The 19,512-nt window shown below is 29.1% G+C and overlaps 2 protein-coding genes across 2 annotated transcripts; one reads left to right on the forward strand and one right to left on the reverse strand.

Annotated features, from left to right (window-relative positions):
- Positions 1-2,141: 2,141 nt before the first annotated feature.
- LOC103578193 (serine/threonine-protein kinase BRSK2) lies at positions 2,142-10,359 on the reverse strand. Its single transcript, XM_053739254.1, has 13 exons — positions 10,006-10,359; positions 8,800-8,980; positions 8,577-8,717; positions 6,934-7,084; positions 6,630-6,845; positions 6,349-6,548; positions 6,040-6,270; positions 5,644-5,963; positions 5,381-5,523; positions 5,153-5,305; positions 4,897-5,071; positions 2,799-3,010; positions 2,142-2,592 (listed from the first exon to the last, which is right to left on the reverse strand). Exons 1-13 carry the CDS (start codon positions 10,112-10,114, stop codon positions 2,368-2,370), a joined length of 2,457 nt encoding a protein of 818 aa, XP_053595229.1. The 5' UTR covers positions 10,115-10,359; the 3' UTR covers positions 2,142-2,367.
- A 5,694-nt stretch (positions 10,360-16,053) lies between these two features.
- On the forward strand, positions 16,054-19,448 carry LOC106693266 (uncharacterized). The gene is made up of 3 exons (XM_014440079.2): positions 16,054-16,299; positions 19,106-19,237; positions 19,313-19,448. Exons 1-3 carry the CDS (start codon positions 16,194-16,196, stop codon positions 19,336-19,338), a joined length of 264 nt encoding a protein of 87 aa, XP_014295565.1. The 5' UTR covers positions 16,054-16,193; the 3' UTR covers positions 19,339-19,448.
- Positions 19,449-19,512: the final 64 nt, after the last annotated feature.

Below are 19,512 nucleotides of genomic sequence, written 5' to 3' on the forward strand. Positions count from 1 at the left end.
TTAAGAATAAAACATTAATGACAAATAAATAATCTTATAAACTAGCAACGCAATAAAACATAAATTACGTTGGCTAAAAATCTTGACTAGCTACGATTGATGAGATCACGCTTATCAGTAAGTCAGACAAACTGATATATTTATTTTGATATAATCCCACGTTAATTATGTACTTAAATTTTTACAATACTACTTTTGTTTAAGGACTGCATAATGTTATTTGTTAATAATAATTACGCTAAATTACTAATAAAAAATTAACTCAATGAGGTACTTTACAATAGGCATTTGTTACTTTATCAATAGCTTGATTAATAATGACAGTAATATTATATTAATTGCATTTTAAATTTACATTTTTGAGCTTCAGAAAAATTGGTAACAGCAAGGTTATATAAAAAATTTATACGTTAATACAGAAATAAAATAATTTTGTCTGATTTACATTAACTAAACGGATTCTCATTTAAAAATTAATATCGCTAAATCCCTTCGAATCTTAAATTAATCTGATAATGCAGCTATTATTCGAAACCGTATCTTAGTTTACGGTTCACCGATACAACTTCATGTTACTGAATTATCTGTATCGATATAAAATTCTAGTTTAAATATGGCCGGTAATATCTTTATTTTCTTTTTAAACATACCTATTATATCTTTTATATAAATTTATCATTATCCTTAATTAATATGATTATTATTAAAGTAAGAGTTATTATTATTAACTCAAAATTAATGCTAATCCATTATTATTAATTAACATCATTTTTTTTCTCTAATTAAAAAATCAATTCATTATTCGTATTTTTTTCGTCAAATTACTTGAATAATTTTTGTTTTTCATTATTTATTTAATAATTTATATTGCCAAAAATCCGACTAACTAAATTTAAATAACTTGATTAAATTTCATGTTTTTTATTAAAAAACTTTTTTTTTCATCAATTGCAAATGCGAAGCATTATAACTCTTTCTCTCTTTCAATGTCATATTTAATTACGGAGACTATAATATTACTATTTAACAAATACTTTTATATGATGATAGTAACGCACTGTTTATATATTACTAAGAATGTACATTGAGAAATAATTTAATACCATTAGATTTATAAATTAAATTTAATCATATATAAATAACAAAGATTGAAACATCGTCAGTATTTATTTACTTTCGTATTAGCCACCCTTGGTGTATTAAAATAAGTAAATAAAATTTCCACGAGAAGTCTAATAATTTATTTAATATTATCGATGAGTATTTTATTCAAATAAATCATTTTTAATTTCAACCAAAATCATTTCCTATTTTAACAGTTTCTCATTGCACATTTAGTTACGAAATATATCATTCTTTTTAACTAGTCGAAGGATATGTTTATTGAGAAAATATATCTTAATTCTACGTAATATTGTAGAGCCTCCTTATATTTTCTTGTATTATTAATACGGAATGTTTTTTAAATATCATTTTGTAAGTCATTGCACATTAGTCCCGATTTAATTTTACATTTGTAATATATATATATATATATATATATATATATATATCCATAGTAGCATTGTCTTAAGCAGATAACTTGAAAAAGTCCTTCAGAGAGTTTCTTACGGAAGATTCAAACGAGACTTGAACAAGATGGATTTCATAAGTATACTGACCAAAGACTTCATCAAGTCTTGCTTAAAATTATTCTTAAAGACTCGCAGAAATCTGTGAAAACAGTCGGCAGCAATTCTTAAACAATAAATATAACAATGATTGCTCAGAATTGCTGCAGAATTACTTAAGATATCGGGTTTCTTTATCTCCTAAACACTCCAAGCTCAAACGCAGTACCTATAGCAAACCCGGTGGCCCTCATTTAAACTTCAAGTTCTACAACAAACTGATAATACTATCACTCGATAAAATTGTATCGAATATTAGGTGAGCACCACTGAATACTATACTAATGCTGAATAGACGGCACGCAAAGTAACGAAGAGAGTAGCCATATCCAGGTATCTTAAGCAAGTCTGTCCTAACGCATCTTGAGCAAGTATCTTGTCTTAAGCAAATATTATTACAGATTTACTTAAAGTATCTTACGAAAATATCTTGTCTCAGACTTGTCCAAGACTGATGATGCAGATTTGCTGAAGACTGAAGGTACAGATTTACGTAAGATTTGTTTAAGAACGCTACTAGGGTATATATATTTATATCGATATAAAATCATTCTTTTTTAAAATAACTAAATTCATTAAACTTATTTAAGCAGAGAAATACCGTTATTTAAACACCGACATTGCTTTAAATTCACTGTATACTGTTCCACAGACTAGCGAAGCTAGTTCGTAATTCCATACGAAAATTCTGATAGTATCACGCTATGTTGTTGCCACTCATTGTTGTGACACATTTTTTTTCTGGAGTATTTTGACTTTCGGAATTGCTTCTCACGGTTTTAGATGGGCTTCCAGGCGTTGGTGTTACATCACCAGTAATTGGATTATTATTATTTGTTGATGTAGAGCTTTTTCGACCATTCTCGTGAGTTGGGGATTTGCCATCGAATGCCGAAGTTTCAGATTCAAGATCGGAGTCGACCTAAAATTTAAATATTATTATATATTTAGTATATTAATAATAATCTAAAAATTGTTAAATTAAAACTAACGTTTAAAAAAAATTTTTAATTTTTTAAGTATTAAATTAAACAAACATATTTTTTTTACGTGACATAAAAATGTAGGATGAAAAATTAAATGAAGATGATTACAATGACGATGTGATACCTTGTTAAAATAAACTACCTGTCTGGTAGCAGGATGAGGGCTGAGGAAAAGTCTTTCACTCGTGTCACTTCCACAGCTTGAACTTTCACTCATCTCTGTAGTAAATTTACGAGATGCCCTAGGACTTGGTGGTGCCGCTCGGCTTTGAGCACCAAGAGCTATTCCAATATTCCTGGAGCATACTTGAGATTGTATATGCTCGCAAACCCTTCGAAATCGTCGTATATTTCCTATTCAATGTTATAATACATTTTTAAGTTTATATATATATATATATATATATATATATATATATATATATATGTTTTAAATTTCAAATAGTAAGACTAACAAGTTGAGCTGACATGAATTTTAAGATACTACAACACGTTGAGATCATATGGTGACAAATGATCCGCGACAAGTTATCCACCGACGAATGATTTGTAATGTAACTGATCTGAGTGACAATTGATCGAATGATATTAAATTTGATCGTAGTTTGTCCTTAAAGTACTTAGTTTTGGCGTTAATTAATTTCACTAGATAATTTTTTCAGTACCATTGCAAGTGTGTGTGTGTGTTCATACAAAATCTGTGAAAAAAGAGGGCGCAATACTATTGCACACATGTGTTTACATATTTAACTGAATTTGATTCGGGGATCTTAACGTATATAATCAATAATATTGTGTGCATTGTCGAGTAGATCAATTGTCAGCGGATCAACTGCCGCTTGGATCAATTGTCGTGGATTAACGCTCAGGTAACCCATCGCATTCATTATTTAAACTAAAATTTTTCATGTACACTGAAAGAACAATTTATTTGAGCCTAACAAATAGATATATTTAAAACTATTAAGAAGTATTTATTTGATTGAAATAAATATTTAATAGAATCAAATTTATTCGTTAATTTGATTGAACAAAATCATTCATTTCATTCAAATATATATTTGTTTATAGTTATCAAATTTTGGTTAAAAAAAAATTACACTACGGCTAGATGGGGCTACAGTCACTACTGTGAAAATAAAGATTTGTTGACTATGAACAAATCTTTATTTCATTCACATAAATCATATTTTTGTCTCAAATGAATGAATTTGTTTGTTTAAAATAAATACTGATTAGGTTCATTCAAATATGGGATTTGTTTCCATGAAATACATCTTATTTGGTTCAAACAAATTGATCTCTCAGTGTATACATGGAAGATTATGATGATAATGATGATGATGATAGTTTATCGTATTTATGCAGTCAAATAGAACTAATAAGTGAAAAACATAATTACTACACACGTCCATAGCTCTCTTTTAAATATTAATCAACCAAAAACATATGCGGCAGAAAAATCTTTAATATATATAGGCTTCAAGTGGTACAATTAATTTCCGAATATAATAAAAAATGAAATAAGATTATCATGTTTCAAAAGATAATTGAAAAACTATATAAAAAAAATTGATATAAATAAACGATCTATATGTACTTAATATGATTTTTAATGTATACAGAGAAAAAAAAAACAGGCACTGCAATAGGACAAATCCTGTGGGAGCAACAGGATAAGGAACAAGTTTCATGTACTACTTTTTTTTGTCCGCATAATGAAATTTCAAAATTTGACAAAAAATTTAAAGCTTGGAAAAAAATTAAAATTTTTTTTTTAAGTTAATTTTTTTTTTCAAAATTGGAATTTCCGTGCAAAATTGCAAATTTTAGAATTTTATTATACTGAAAAAAAAAATTGATACATGAAACTTGTTCTTTATCCTATTGATTCCACGGGAAAAATCCTGTTGCTCCCTCAAGATTTTGTCCTGCTGCTCCCACAAGACTGCGTTCTGTTGCAGTACCTATTCTTTTTTCCGTGTAAATTTGTATGAAAAACAATTTTCAATCGTAAAGCACTCTCTAATGCTTCGCATTATGAGTCATGCAATAATGTAGCATATATGCTAAATAAACGCACATATTATATTATATAAAAATAATAATAATAATAATAATAACTATGCATAAAACGTGCCAAAGTATCATCGATTTGCCAGCATTTGGATAACTTTCAAATGTCAAAAAAAAGTATTAGTATCTATAGTTTAAAAATAAAACGAAAAATTGACACTTACCGCTCAATAACGTAAATGTGATAGCAAACAAAGGTTCATTGGGTTGTTTAGATATTGCACTTATGTCAACTTGAAATCTAACTTGTCGTTGAAACATTGCAGGTGCAGTGCTACTGCGTTTGTATTCCACTTTAAAAGACATTGGCGAGCTAACATTATGTGATAGCTCAGCTATCTATAAAAGTGAATTTTTCATTTTTAAAAATGATATCTTTAAGATAACAAAAACTCAATACAATTAATGTAAAATAGTTACTGATAAAAAAGCATGAATAAGATCAGCTTTGACGCTTGCTAAAGGTTTCCCTTTTACAAGAACTGTAAATGTTTCATCTTTTTCAGTAGCCATAAGACTGCCAAACCAAGACTTTTTTGTAAGTTCAGGTGAAGAATCCGGTGTAAGATGAACCTAAATAAATATAAATTGTTTAAATCATCTATTATATTCAAAGTATAAAAATTGTATAAGTAACAATTAAGTTGCCTCTTCGGTGCTTGTCAGCAGTTTGCGTCGATGAAAGCGTGGACTACCCAGAAACGAATTTTTAATTGTATTTAAACGAGATCTCCAGTGATGTGCTCCAGTTCCAGTTCCTGTATGTGGTGAACCTGGGGGTGTTATACCAACTGAAATAGTAGAGCAAATTAATATTTATAAAAATATTTTACTATTAAAAGTAAATGTTTTATTTATTTATTTATTTTTTTTTTTTTTCATAAAAAGATTATGAAAGTTATATCTCTTACTTGATTGAATCTCATTTAATTCAATAGCAACACTTGAAAATGGTTGATTAGTAGCCGGAGTCGTTGAGACAGTCGTAGTTGCTGTAGTTGTAGTAGTGCTAGACATTGTACCATTCCCACTGGCTGATCCACCAGTAATAGATAACCGATGTGGACTTGGATTTTGCCCATGATGTGAACTGGGTACTGCTCTATGTGGACTGAGGAGACCTGCAACGTTGGGACTATGCATGGGTGAACTTCCTGGCGTTGAGGTATGAGAATGTGACATGTGCGTATGCGATCCAGTACTTGGCGAACGTCGGGTATGATGTCGTGCGCTATTAGGATCATTGGTTAATCTTTTAAAATGAATTAGTCACAAGTTGGATAATAAATGAAAGTTTTATCTCTCACCTGGATTGTCTTCGAGGCGTTAAAGGTGATCCATGACTGATTTGTCCTAAATTTAATGCAGTATTTCCATTGACTCGACAAGTATCAACTCGTTTTCTAGGTGGATCCGCTTCTAATTGTCCTGAAGAGCCTCTTAGTCCTATTCTTATACCTTCTAACTCATCTTCACAGGCTGGCCTTCTTCTTTTTCTTTCCAGTAAGAGGAAATAGATAACTTTTTCAGTATTATGGCTGTATGAATTAAACATTTATTATTTTAAATTTTATTACAATTAGATGAAGAATTTATAACAAAAGTTGATAAGTTACTTAGGACTCAGCAATTCTTGAATAAGTTTATCACGTTCTTTAAAACACCCTAGACTTGCGATAGCTTGAAGTACGTCTGGATCTATTAACTCGACGGACGGAATGACATGTGTTTGTACTACTTCCATCATTGAGAGTTCCAATTCAAGTTCTCCTTTACCAGCGGCCGTTACCCAGATATGTTTGTTTATATCTGCCAGCTATTAAACGATTTAAATTATGTTGATTTTTTAATTATAAGAGTAGATATAATTATTATATTAATAATAAATAATTATTACTGTCAGTCGTTTATCAGGATTGACCTCAATCATTCCGCGAAGAAGATTCTGACAATCTGGTGGTACAAAATGTGGTATATGAAATACTCCTCGTTTAACTTTTTCTAGAAGTTGTCGTAGATTATCATCATCAAAGGGCAGTGCACCGACAAGAAGAGCATACAAAATTACCCCACATGACCATACATCTGCTTTTCGACCATCGTATTTTTCACCCTACAACAATATAATTAAAGAAATAGTGTGTTTCTAAAATACTAATATATAATTAAAATTTACAGTCTAAAAAATGTTTTTTATTTACTCTAATCACTTCCGGACATGCATAATGAGGAGACCCGCAACTTGTTTCTAGCATAGATCCAGCTGGTTGCAATGATGCCATTCCAAAGTCCGCTATTTTAATATTATTCTTTTCGTCGAGTAATAAATTTTCAGGCTTCAAATCTCTGTGACTAAGTATGAAATAAATAAAAGTATGTATAACTTATTTGAGTAACTTTTTTTTTACTGTGGGATTGGGTATTGTAGAATTTTATACCACTTATTGATTATGTGGATTCAAAAGAAATCTACTCGAGTCATGTCTAAGTACTATTTTTTAGGGCAGACAATGTTACCCTAAGAAGCCAAAGTTACCCAGATTAAAAAGAGCTCATTATTTATAAAAAAAAAATAAATGCTAATTGTGATAATGTAGATTTGATAACATATATTTTTGTAAATGCAAGTTAAGTCTTATCGGTTAAAATTTAGCTGTTGTTAAGATGTAAACAATTGGTTGGTTTGTAATAACTATCAACCATTTCTCGCGAAAATGAGCCCTAGTAGCATTCTTAAACAAGCCTTACGTAAATCTGCACCTTCAGTCTTCAGCAAGTGCATCGTCAGTCTTGGACAAGTCTGAGGCAAGATATTTCCGTAAGATACCTTACGTAAATCTGTAGTAATATTTGCTTAATACAAGATACTTGCTCAAGATGCGTTAGGACAGGCTTGCTTAAGATACCTGGATATGGCTACTTTCTTCGTTACTTCGCGTGCCGTCTATTCAGCATTAGTATATTAAATTGAGTAGTGTTCACTTAATGAACTTGGAGTGACACGAAGATAAAGAAACCCGATATTTTGAGCAATTCTGCAGCAACTCTGACCTAACATTGTTATATAGTACGTATATTGTTTAAGTATTATTGCATACTGTTTCTACAGACTTCCGTAAGTCTTTAAGAAGAATCTTAAGACGCGTTTCCATTTGTTTCTCTATTCGCACTCAAGTGAATGGAACAGTACTATCTTTGTTGCACTTGTACAGTAAATGGGAACTTTCTCCAAGTTTTTCTCGTAAACAAATGGAAGTTATAAAAAATTGAAGTGCACTTCGCTAGTTCATAGAGTAAAGCATCGGGTATGTGCCTTTATTTTGCGTTTAAGACTTTTATTTCAGAGAAAAGCTTAGACAAAATTATCTAATAACCGTTCTTAAGCAAAGCTTGATGGAGTCATTGGCAAGTATTCTCATGAAATTGATTTCGCTCAAGTCTTTTTGAAACCTTCCGTAAGAAACTTGCTGAAGGACTTTCCTCAAATAACTTGCTTAAGACAATGCTACTTGGGAATAACTTTAGGCTCGTAATATACATATCAAAAAGAGCAGAAAATCGTCAATAAGTTTAATGAAGTCCTTGTGGATGCAATTTACCATAATTTACGATAGATTTACGATAAGTTACAGTGAAATTACCGTATATGTACGGTGATTTTGCCGCACTTTGAAGTAAATCGGTATAAAACTGTAACACCGTAATTTACCGTAAATTTGGCCCGGTGGTGAGACTAAGAAGTTATGAACTCAATTATGAAAGCAATGAGTGATATACGAACTAGTTAAAAAAAAAAAAAAAACAAGTAATCGAAAAGTAAATGCACTGAAAAATAAATACTTACCAAATGTTGTGACTATGACAAAAATCCAATGCAGAAATAATTTGTCTAAAAAATCGTCTCGCCTCTTTCGGTGTGAGTCGAGCTTTCTTTACTAAATAATCAAAAAGTTCACCCCCTGATACATGTTCTAAGACAAGGTATCTATAATAAAAAATAGTTATTAAAAAAATATTAAAGTTATATATAAATAGAGAAGTATAAATAATGTAAATAAAACACATACAAATATTTTTTATTTTCGTAAACATCTGAAAGTCCAAGCACATGAGGATGGTCAATGAGTTTCATAATAGCAATTTCACGTTCCACTTTCATCAACACGGACTCAGACAGTTTTTCACGGTTGATAATTTTAATTGCTACTTTTTTACCAAGTACACAGTGAACTCCAAGTTTTACTAAGCCTAATAAAAATTTAGAGTATTACATTAATTGAGTATTTTTTAGGCTCTAGCAATTTTTAAAAACTTTGATTTATAAAAAAAAAGATCAAAGTAATTTAATGAAAGTAACAAACTAAAAAAATCCTAAATATAAAAAATAAGGGGGTAAAAAATAAACGCATTAAAAGAACTCTCAATTTTCAGTAAGTAAGTATAGTAAAGATGCGTGAAGACAACGTGTATTTTTTAATTTTTACATATGTTCACATACTCTACTCGTTTTTGTAGTAAATGCGCTTGCGCGACTGAATAAAAGTATCTTTTTCTTTTTTTTTGCAATGATATAAAATTAATTGCGACAAACTTAAATTTAATTTCCGCAGAATATTTAGCATTGATAATAATGACAATTATATTTTTTAAATTTGCTATAAATCACTGTTTGTGAAAAAGAATCTCGTTGGTTTGATTGAATGAGGCCAGTACGATTGATCCAACAGTACATCATGCTTTTGCTATTTATGCGGAAATATTCACTAGTTGTGGCAATGTTCTATCGATGTTTTGCTTTTCAATAAAAAATTAGATTCATGGGGCTGGTGATTCGTTATTTTTTTTGTCTGTCGATAATTGACAAATTATAACTATTTTTTACTTCACGCCTTCAACAACAAAGTATTAATAAAAAAAAAAAAAAAAAACAGTTAAACTCCATGTCACATTTTAATAATGAAGGGCACGCCCCTAATAATATTATATCCCACGTGATTTAAACTAACATTTATGATACTAAAAATGTTGAAAGCTTACTGGAAATTATAAGTATAGATTTTCAGTCGATTGGTATTTTAACAATGTCTTGTATTTCTATACACTTCATAGATTCTTCAACTTAATTAAAACGTGCGAAAAAAAAAAAAAAAAAAAAAAAAAAAACAAGTTTTTCTTCCTGTTTTTTTTTTTTTCTCATTGAAATAAATATTGATAATGAGAGTGAAATGTAATTATTATGTAAAGGAGTTAATAAAAGATATAAGGTCACCCACCAGTCTGGCCTTTCCCCAAAGTCTTCTCAAGCCGATAAGGTCCAACATACTGATGTGTCTCTTGAGTATTTGAGACAACCGGGTTTTCTTTACCCGGTACCGCCGTCATGTTGGTTTTGTGAATCCCCTAGTTTTGAGTTAAGATGTGCGTAGCTCGTTTAAAGAGCTCGCAATTTATCTCACAGCCACCTCAAATTGGCAAAGGTCGCATTCATTTTCTTAACGCCTTATTGTAAAGTATTATTTGCAAATACCAGCAATCATTCATACTCATCGTCCCCGTGTTGAAATCGTGCACATTTCTCACACGAGTTCGAATAAGACGCCGGTGTCGCCGAAAAGGCTGAAACCTCGTTTTCGTTCGCATTCTTGTTTTAACGATTTATTCTTCTATTACTTTATAGAGGTGGATTACAATAAAGAAATAACATAATAACAGTAATTAAATACTGGTGAAGAAATGAAAAATAATTATTATACAGTTAAATGTTTTACTAAATATTATTTAATTTGAGTTTTCTGTCACTTTTTCAGATAATTTTTCAGTTTTTTTCTGAATTGATTTGATTGTTAACGATGATATTTAACTGAGTTTATGATTCTGATAACGAAGGAGCCAGATGATAATAATTTGCGATATAAAAAAAATTTATGAAGAAAAAGTGGCTTTATGCTCTCGGTTTTCGTGTCCTCGCATTTAAAATGATACACCTTGACATATTTAATCTTCAAATCCTTTTCGAAAAATCCAATGGTTGAATCATTGTAAGTCACAATTATATATATACACTACTTAACAGGTTTCTTTTTAAGTTTTTAGAAAAAGTTATGCATTTACATTTTATAATTTCTCAACCACCACTACCACTACTACCACACATTTTAATTTCTTTATCAATTTATATCACTATCGACAATGCCCAACCCAATGTCAAGGTAACTGAAAAAGGAATTTATTTAATATCACATAGAACTTTATATTTTTTGCTATATATATGTATATATATATTGATATATAGATACATAAATTGATGGATATATATATACATATAAATATATATATATAATTATCTATTTATATCAATTTATAATTGTATGTACTAATTCGATCTCTAATGACTTGATTGGTTTAAATATATATAATTTAAAAATCTTCGTATTCTATATGAAACACAAACCTCACCAAATAGAGAACGAAGCTAAGGGTGAAAAGCAAGGCGCTCCCAGTTCGATTATGTGCTCGAGGTAAATGCGCGCGCATCTTTCTTTCGTGTGTTGCAGAGTCACCCCCTGATACAAAGCGCCCACTGAACAATACAAAACATGATGTACTCGTGGCTTTGGTTTTCCACACTTGCGCTTGTCTAAGCTACTAATAAAGTATACTGCAGACACTTCTAATTTACAATTACATTCTCTCTATTCAAATATGTAATTTCATTCAATGTTTTCGTTATTACGATTAATTAAGTATTAATTGATGCAGTATTTTGTTTGGATTAAAATCCTTAGTAGAAAAATGAAACTACATTTTGATTAACGTTGACGTTTAATAAGATAAAAAAAAGACTTAATATTTTGTTATGCCAAGTTTCTGGTATCCCCAACTATCCATTTCCTTTTCAGAATTTCAAGTTGTTGAATAAGTTATTTATTTTTAACTTCCCGCTAAGAAAATCGACGATTTTCGAAAAATTCGGGAAGTTATTAGGCTTCACCCCGATTTTCAAAAATCGAGTCTTCAGAATATTTCAGTCAACATTCGAAGATCCTCAGACGCTATTCTGACATTTTCAGAGAGACGTGTGTGTGTAAACCTCTCATATCTTTTTAATGAATCAACCAATCTAGCAGATTTTCAGCGAATTTTAGATCATTTAGTCAAATAGGTTCTGAGATATAAAAGAAATACGAAAAAAAAAAAAAATTTTGTCTCTTTTTTATTTTTGATACTTCGAAAACTGTCAAATTGATCAATTCCAAAACCCGATCAGCTCAAGAACTCGATGAAAGCATTCGATTGTCGTCAAGACCGTCTCAATCAGATAATCCGTCCGAGAAATATTGTCGACGAAAGAGTATACTATAGGAGAGAGAGAGGGGCAAAATGGGCCCCTAAAATTTTTGTTCAATTTAAATGATTCAAGGATAAGGGGCTCTTGCAAAGTGTTTGAGATTGTGGGTTGCTTTTAACACGTCTAAATAGAAAAATTTTCTGAACTTAAATTTGGAATTAATTTTTCTTTTTTTCAAAGCTTGAAAATAATCTAGAAGTTGAACCGAGACCATGTCCACGGCGCGTTGAATACTCATTCAGTTGAGCTATCCGAGCTTATGCTTTAGTCTGTTCAATGTATTTGTATACCAAACATTAAAATAATTAAGCGCAAAAAATCCATATTCTGAAAAATTTATTAATTAGCTTTTTTACCATACCTATGTTCAAAGTTTAAATTCCTGCCCTGCTTAAAAGGAAGAAAGTCAATCTTCTCTTTAATGAGAGAACAAATGATAAAAAACAGTGTATGCGCCATTCTTCCCACAAAACAGAGACAAAAATTTAAACTTTTGGGTGCAGATCTGATAAAAAATCGTATACACACCACAGAGAAAAGTAAGAAATCTCAATCCGAGTGTTTGTCACCCTTGCCTTCGGCTCGGGTAGGCAATTATACACTCAGTTTGGAATGTCCTACTTTCCTCCCTTCATGTGTAACATACTTTTAAGATGGAATTAAGACCTAAAATATGGTAAGGGGCTAGAAAGAAATAAAACAAATGGGAACCACTGAGGATATAAGACCTTCTTCTTTAAGGGGTCCATTTCGCCTCCCCCCCTCCTCTATTTAATTTTTTCCAGATAACGGATAATATAATTCATAATATGTTCCAAAACTTATACCAGCCCTGTGTTTTTTGTAATCTCTGATGATCGCTACATGATTTATTGCAATCAGTTCGTTGATTTAAATAATATAAAAAAAAATGTGAAAAAACCATTGTATTTTTAAATTTTTTATTGCAACACTGATATAATTAATAATACATATCGTCCTTCAAAATGATAGTCACCATTGGCTGTGGCATGAATTTTAATTGGGCCATGCACTTCAAATATATGTTAAGTAGCGCTTAATTTTCCGTTATTCGCCACAAATTTTGAATCTTTACCACAAATATATGATTTACTCACCACATATATCTATTATATTTATTTCAAGGAACCAAATATTTATTATTGCCAAATAAATCTATTCAAATAAATAATATATATTAAGGCAAGTTGTAAAATTATTCAAATCAACTGTCATATTTCGTTGTACCAAATATATTTATTTGTCATTAAGAAATATTTTTAAAAAAGTCACAAATAAATTGATTTATTTGGGACAAATATTTCTTTTTTTTTCAGTGCATCTTTCTGGAGAAGTAGTAATGATTAGTGCAGCGTACGTCCTTTTTTCACGTATATCGTTCACCCTTTAAAAGGGGAACAAACATCACAGCCAGGCTTGAAAAAATAATTGGCGGTTCGGTTAAGTTGCATATGTTTACTCATCCGATGATTCGTCGCAAGAGTATATTTACACATTACTCAAGTGACTTTGTCAGCGTGTTCGAGTATATATTTTTATAATATTATATATGATCATTCTAAAGCAGACAGAATTATTAACTGTCTAATACTTTTAACTAGTCTATCGATCTAATATACAGAAATTGCTATATATTTTTCTATTATGCATAGTATTCAATGAAAATCCTAAGTTAATATTAATTTTTTTACTAAATATAAATCACTAAAATCGGGTAGTCAAAAATATCACTAAATGTTGCGCAATGATTTAATATCATTTTAATAAATATTGCTATTTTATATTAACAAATAATACCAATGAAATAGTAATAATAAAAGTTACAATAATTATATAACAACTTTTCAAAATAAATATAGAATATTAATTACCATTTCTAAATTTTTGCTACAGTCGACTACCCATCATAAGCCTGCCCAATATAAGCCTCTTCCCCTCAATCGGATGTTACTAAGTCCAACAGCTTCTCCCACTTAACCACTTCGTCGAGTTTCGTACCAGACAGCCTGTTATAAAACTCCGTTAAAATCTTCAAAATTATTAACTAACAATACGAAAAAATAGACAAATTAATGATGAAAATTAATTGTCTATGTTTCGTGGAGAATAATTGAATCAATGTCATGTAAAATATAATTTATTGTTCATAATTGTAGTTAGTCCAGTCAAATAAAGATTTCAGATACATGCGAGGTGAAGGCATTTGAAAAGTTTTGAAACTTTGCAGAACTGTCTGAAACAATATAAATAACGAGAAATAGTATATTACACACATAGGGCAGTAAAGTAAGAAATGTCTTAGATCACATGTAATGTGCGAAGCGAGGTCAGCAAACATGTGATCTGAGGCTTTCTTATTTACTGCCCAAGGTGTGTAATATACTATATACCGGAAAAGAGCCTGTGCAACTATTTTTTATAAACAAAAACTAATTTTTTCGCCATGACTGCGTAAACAAACAGCTCAAAAATGATAACTATTCATCGGATGAGATCTTCCGAACTCTCATTTTTAATGGGAAAGAATCATACACGGAGAGAAATTTATAGTAACCATTTCTAGTACGTTTATGAAATATTATCCAATACCGTTATGGCAATAATTACTTTGAATTATAAGATATAGGCCCATACTTTCTGGGAAAAGTTCCCATGAGTATGGGAACAATTCCCGTAAGCAAATAGAAACAAATCTTATTGCCACATCATGACGGTTCCTTAGTGCATATGGGAATAAACCCTATATATTATAGTAACTATCCCCATAATATTATGGTAATAGTTACTATAATATTTAGAAATTAAAATCATTAATCATTAATCTAATGTTTGCAGATTAATTTGGTTATGGTGATGATTATCATAATATTATGGTAGCTATTACTATAGTATTATGGTCACCATTTCCATGTATTAAAGTAATCATTCCCATAACATAGTAATGCTTACCATGCTATTACAGGAACCATTCCCATAGTGGCATAGTAACGATTATCATAATTCTATAGGAACTATTCCGATATCATATAGGAATTATTACCATAATATGTATGGGTGCCGTTCCTATAATCGACATTTCAAAAAAAAACAGCTACCATGCGCTATGGGAACCATTCCCATAATATATAGTAATTGTTACCATAAATTTCTCTCCGTGTAGAAACTGTGTACCACATTTCAAAACAAGTACAGCATCAAAATAAATACGTACATAGCTGCATAGTAATAGTTACATTTTAATGTAATGTAATCATTACTATAGGCTCGTAAAGTAATGTCGGCTATGTTTTTTACATCACATAGGAATATTTACTTCTTGAAATTTTTCTCCTTGTTGTTAATCTATATATACCAAAAGCAGAGCGGGAAAAGTCTGTGTACAGATTTTCATGATGCCTTTAATGGATGTTCACATTGAACCGAGGGTATATATAGTATATATATGTTACTTGAATTTATGTATACCTGTATTCACCATAAGCGAGTGATTTTGCATACGGGCTCGTTCGGATGAGTCCTAGGTTTGTTGCAAATACTGAAAATTTGTTGCAACCATGGTGAATATAAGGACATAAATTTTCTGCCGTAGTAAAGAAATGTATTACAGACACTGGACTACATTTGATTGTTAGGTCGTCTAACAAAACTGGAGTAAGAAGTGAAAGGATTTCAACTTGATTGAAAATAATTCAATGTCTAATTTAATAATCTAGCAATAATAATAATAATAATAATAATAATTTGTCCGGTTTGTCTAGTCTAAATATATTTAATATTATAATTGTATTTCTTGTAATAGGATAGATTATTTGAAAAGATGAGAAATTTTTTTTTTATTGTACTTTCTCTTGATGTCAGAGGAGTGTACAATATTTTGCGAAATAGCTTGAGACTTTCCCTAAACGCGCGCCAGTCAGGTTTTCACTATTCCTGCGATATAAGTATGATGTGACATCATTATACCTCTAGTATCGTGGAAAAAGACGGACGTCTTTTATTAGTTGATTCAACAATTGTAGTTGCTGTGACATTTTAATTTTTTAAAACTCAAATAAGACTGAAAGTGTCTTTAATTAAATAAATCTTCTAAAAATGTTTAAAATATTGTGTTTTTTTTGTTTTTTATTATTTGTCATTTCAGAATCTGTTGGAAAACCAATGATTTACAAACGTAATCAGGATAATATTTTTGAACCTGGTAAATATATATACTTATTAAATATTAATTAATACCCAACATAACAAGTTACAATAAAATTTTGAGAATAACATTATAATTATCGAAAAATTTTCAATAAAGTTGAATATTTTGTTAATTAAAAAATTTTGAACACGCACTGTTAACTGCAGCTTCAACAATCATTCCATAGATTTAACATTACTTAAATTACATAATGTTAAATTAGTAAAAAATTTATCAGTAAAATAAAAGTTTTTGATTAGCTTGAATAGAAATTAAAAAAAAAAAAATAACAATTCAAAATTATGACGATGACAAATATGAGAAATAGAGGTGTGATGATGTCATTGGCGCGTGGGTTTAAAATATAGCAAGACACGGTCTTGATCAATCCTTTTTAAGGCTGTTCTTATTACATTTTTGAATACATAAAATATAAAATTATTCAGTATAAATTGGATGAAAAATAAATTTACACGGAGAAAAGTGAGACTCAAAAATGTATGAAATAATAATAGAATAAAATAGGCAGTTTTTTTTTTTTTTTTTTTTTTTTTTTTAATTAGTGTCATCTATACTTATAATATTTGTAGTCTAGCATAAAAAAATTAAAATCATATTTTAATAAAACAAAATTATTTAAAATAAAAAAGATTACTGAATAAAATTAGTTTTGTAGTGGTCAATTTTATTTATACATTCTAACACAACATTTTCTATCAATCTGTTTTTATTATTTATAATGCCAGGATAAGAAAATTTTTAATTTATACTCCTTAAGAGAAAATAGAAAGAAGAGAGAAAAAGAGATTTAACTCTCAAGAGAAGACTCACTAGATTAGTGACATGGTGCAGGATTGGGAAGTCAGATTTTGAAGTTAACTTTTTTTTTTTTTTTTTTTTTTTTTTTTTTTTCAAGTCAGTTTTTTTCAAAACCAAAACAAAATTCTAGACTTAAATTTTTTATGAATGATATATGAATTAAATTATATATTAAACAATTAGATATGAACTTAGCTACGCGCAACGCTGCCAAGCTTATTATTTATTCTTTTATATGTCTTTCAATTTCTGAAGCTCGTTTCTGAGTGGCCACTGTGAATATTTAATAACTCCTATAATATTCAAAATTAAGAAATATTGTTCAGAAATTTAATACTCAGAATTATCCCCTCAATCTAAATCTCACCGGTGTAATACTAATTTTGGATCACCCTAGATGTAGTAAAAATTGTTCTTTTATAATATTCCACCGACCAAAAATGAGAATCATGATGTTTATTGGTATGATTCGTTGCAAAAATACAGTTACTGTAGAACGCTTTACAAATTTTATTATGCTGGCACTATAATGTTTGTATATATCCTTGTAAAATATAAATACCTGCGGCCAAATGAATTATTATTACTGACTTATTGAAAAATTAACGATGAATGCATCAAATTGATATATATATTCATTATCGGATTGTAAATATTTTTTATTTAAATTAAATAAATAATAGATTAAATTATCGAAATTATATAAATTTCTATGAAATATTAAAGACTTTAAAACTATTTTGCTAGTATTACAATTATTATATCAATTTATTATTATCTGATACGTAAGGTAAGGGGCCCAGTTTCTGATCTTTTTAAAATGTCGGATGAGATTATATTTTATAAATTAATGTAAAATTTATCTTAATGAGAAAAATAATAATTTTATCGACTAGTTTAGGATTTGACAAATAAAGTCACGTGCATAAGATAATTATTTGAATTTAATTAATAATTTAAATCGACGTTTTAAAAATTGACATTCAGAGACCCACTTTCTTATTTAGATAAACAAATTAAATATTTCTTATAACAAAAACATAGTTTTTCAATATTTAAAATATAAATAATTAAAGTCACTTTGACTAGCGTCTGTTCTAATTGTTTTTCATCGTAGCTCGTTGTCTTTTTTTTTAAACTCCTGAATAAAAAAACAGTAAAAAATTAATGTTGTCATAATAAAAATATTATTCAAGTAAAAGAGTCATAGAAATTTAAATACTATCGAAATTGACATTATTTTTATAATGATTTCATCACTCCAAGAATGTACTTTCAAGGTCTTATTATGATCTTCTATTTATAAAAATGAATATTAAACGTTATTTAATCTTTGTATTATGAAAAATAGTAGAAAATAATTTAAGAAAACTATAAATATTGCTCTCTTTACATTTTATGGACATGTAATTAAACAGATAACCTCGCTCGTAGTAAGTTAGAATTTTAGGCTCAAAAACTCCATCATACCTTTAAAATTGAACCTAGTTATTGACCCTCAAATTTCAACAATAAAACTCATTTTAATATGATTTATAAATGTATTAAAATAAATTTTAATTAAATATTAATCTATCTATATATTTTTAGTTACATTTTTCACTTACATGATAATTAGTGTACAAATTCAATCCTCGTACCTCCTAATCTAAACTGCTTAGACTCTACTTAAAAAATGGCTTCCTCAGCCACTTATGGCTAAAATATTTTTTTTTCTTCAGTTAATATTTTCTATGTTTTTTATATTTCCATTAATTAGGCTTAGAAAAATGCCTATAAATAAAGAAAAAATCAATTTTCCGATTAAAGTTATAGTTTTTTAGGTAAGTTAGAAAAAAGTTGCAAAGGTCAGAAACTGGGCCAGGGTCAATAACTGGATCTTTTACCTTAATCATAAAAATTTTTTCTAGTATTTTACTTTTTGAAATATTTTTCGGGGCATTTTCTTCTGTGCATCGATTACTTTAAATAAAACTGTTACTTATCTGTTGTTATTATGCAGTCATGGTTCCTGTATCATCTACGGTGATTCCATTACCAGCTTATAAAGACAAATATAAATATGGTTTTACTTCAAATGATAAAAAGGATTATACAACATACAATTCCGAAGGACGTATTAAGTTAATCACAGGTAATATTAATTGGAACAGTTTATATTTTTTAAAATAACTGCTTGATGTTAATTGAATCGATTGTTTTGTTTCAGCAAAAAAACGAATCGATAAGATTTAAAATTTTTTTTATTATTCTTGGAAAAGAAGAACAAGTTCTTTTTAATATTATCAAGTTTAACATAAATCTTTATGATCAAGTACAAAAAGCTTTGAACCAAAAAAAAAAAATAACCATTTATTTTTTTATTAGGATGCAGTTGTTGTTTAATTTACCATACCGATAATCAAATTA

The sequence above is a fragment of the Microplitis demolitor genome, chromosome 5 (genome assembly GCF_026212275.2).
Source record: "Microplitis demolitor isolate Queensland-Clemson2020A chromosome 5, iyMicDemo2.1a, whole genome shotgun sequence".
In the NCBI taxonomy this organism is placed as follows: domain Eukaryota; kingdom Metazoa; phylum Arthropoda; class Insecta; order Hymenoptera; family Braconidae; genus Microplitis; species Microplitis demolitor.

Bases quoted from the DNA above. Each gene is read 5' to 3' on its own strand.
- LOC106693266 (XM_014440079.2), top strand. From the start codon at position 16,194: ATGTTTAAAATATTGTGTTTTTTTTGTTTTTTATTATTTGTCATTTCA. The intron at 16,300-19,105 runs GTAAATATATAT...GTTATTATGCAG, and splicing joins GGATAATATTTTTGAACCTG to TCATGGTTCCTGTATCATCT. The intron at 19,238-19,312 runs GTAATATTAATT...GTTTTGTTTCAG, and splicing joins ACGTATTAAGTTAATCACAG to CAAAAAAACGAATCGATAAG.
- LOC103578193 (XM_053739254.1), bottom strand. From the start codon at position 10,114: ATGACGGCGGTACCGGGTAAAGAAAACCCGGTTGTCTCAAATACTCAA. The intron at 8,718-8,799 runs GTATGTGTTTTA...TTTTTATTATAG, and splicing joins TACGAAAATAAAAAATATTT to ATACCTTGTCTTAGAACATG. The intron at 6,271-6,348 runs GTAACTTATCAA...TAATTCATACAG, and splicing joins CAAGAATTGCTGAGTCCTAA to CCATAATACTGAAAAAGTTA.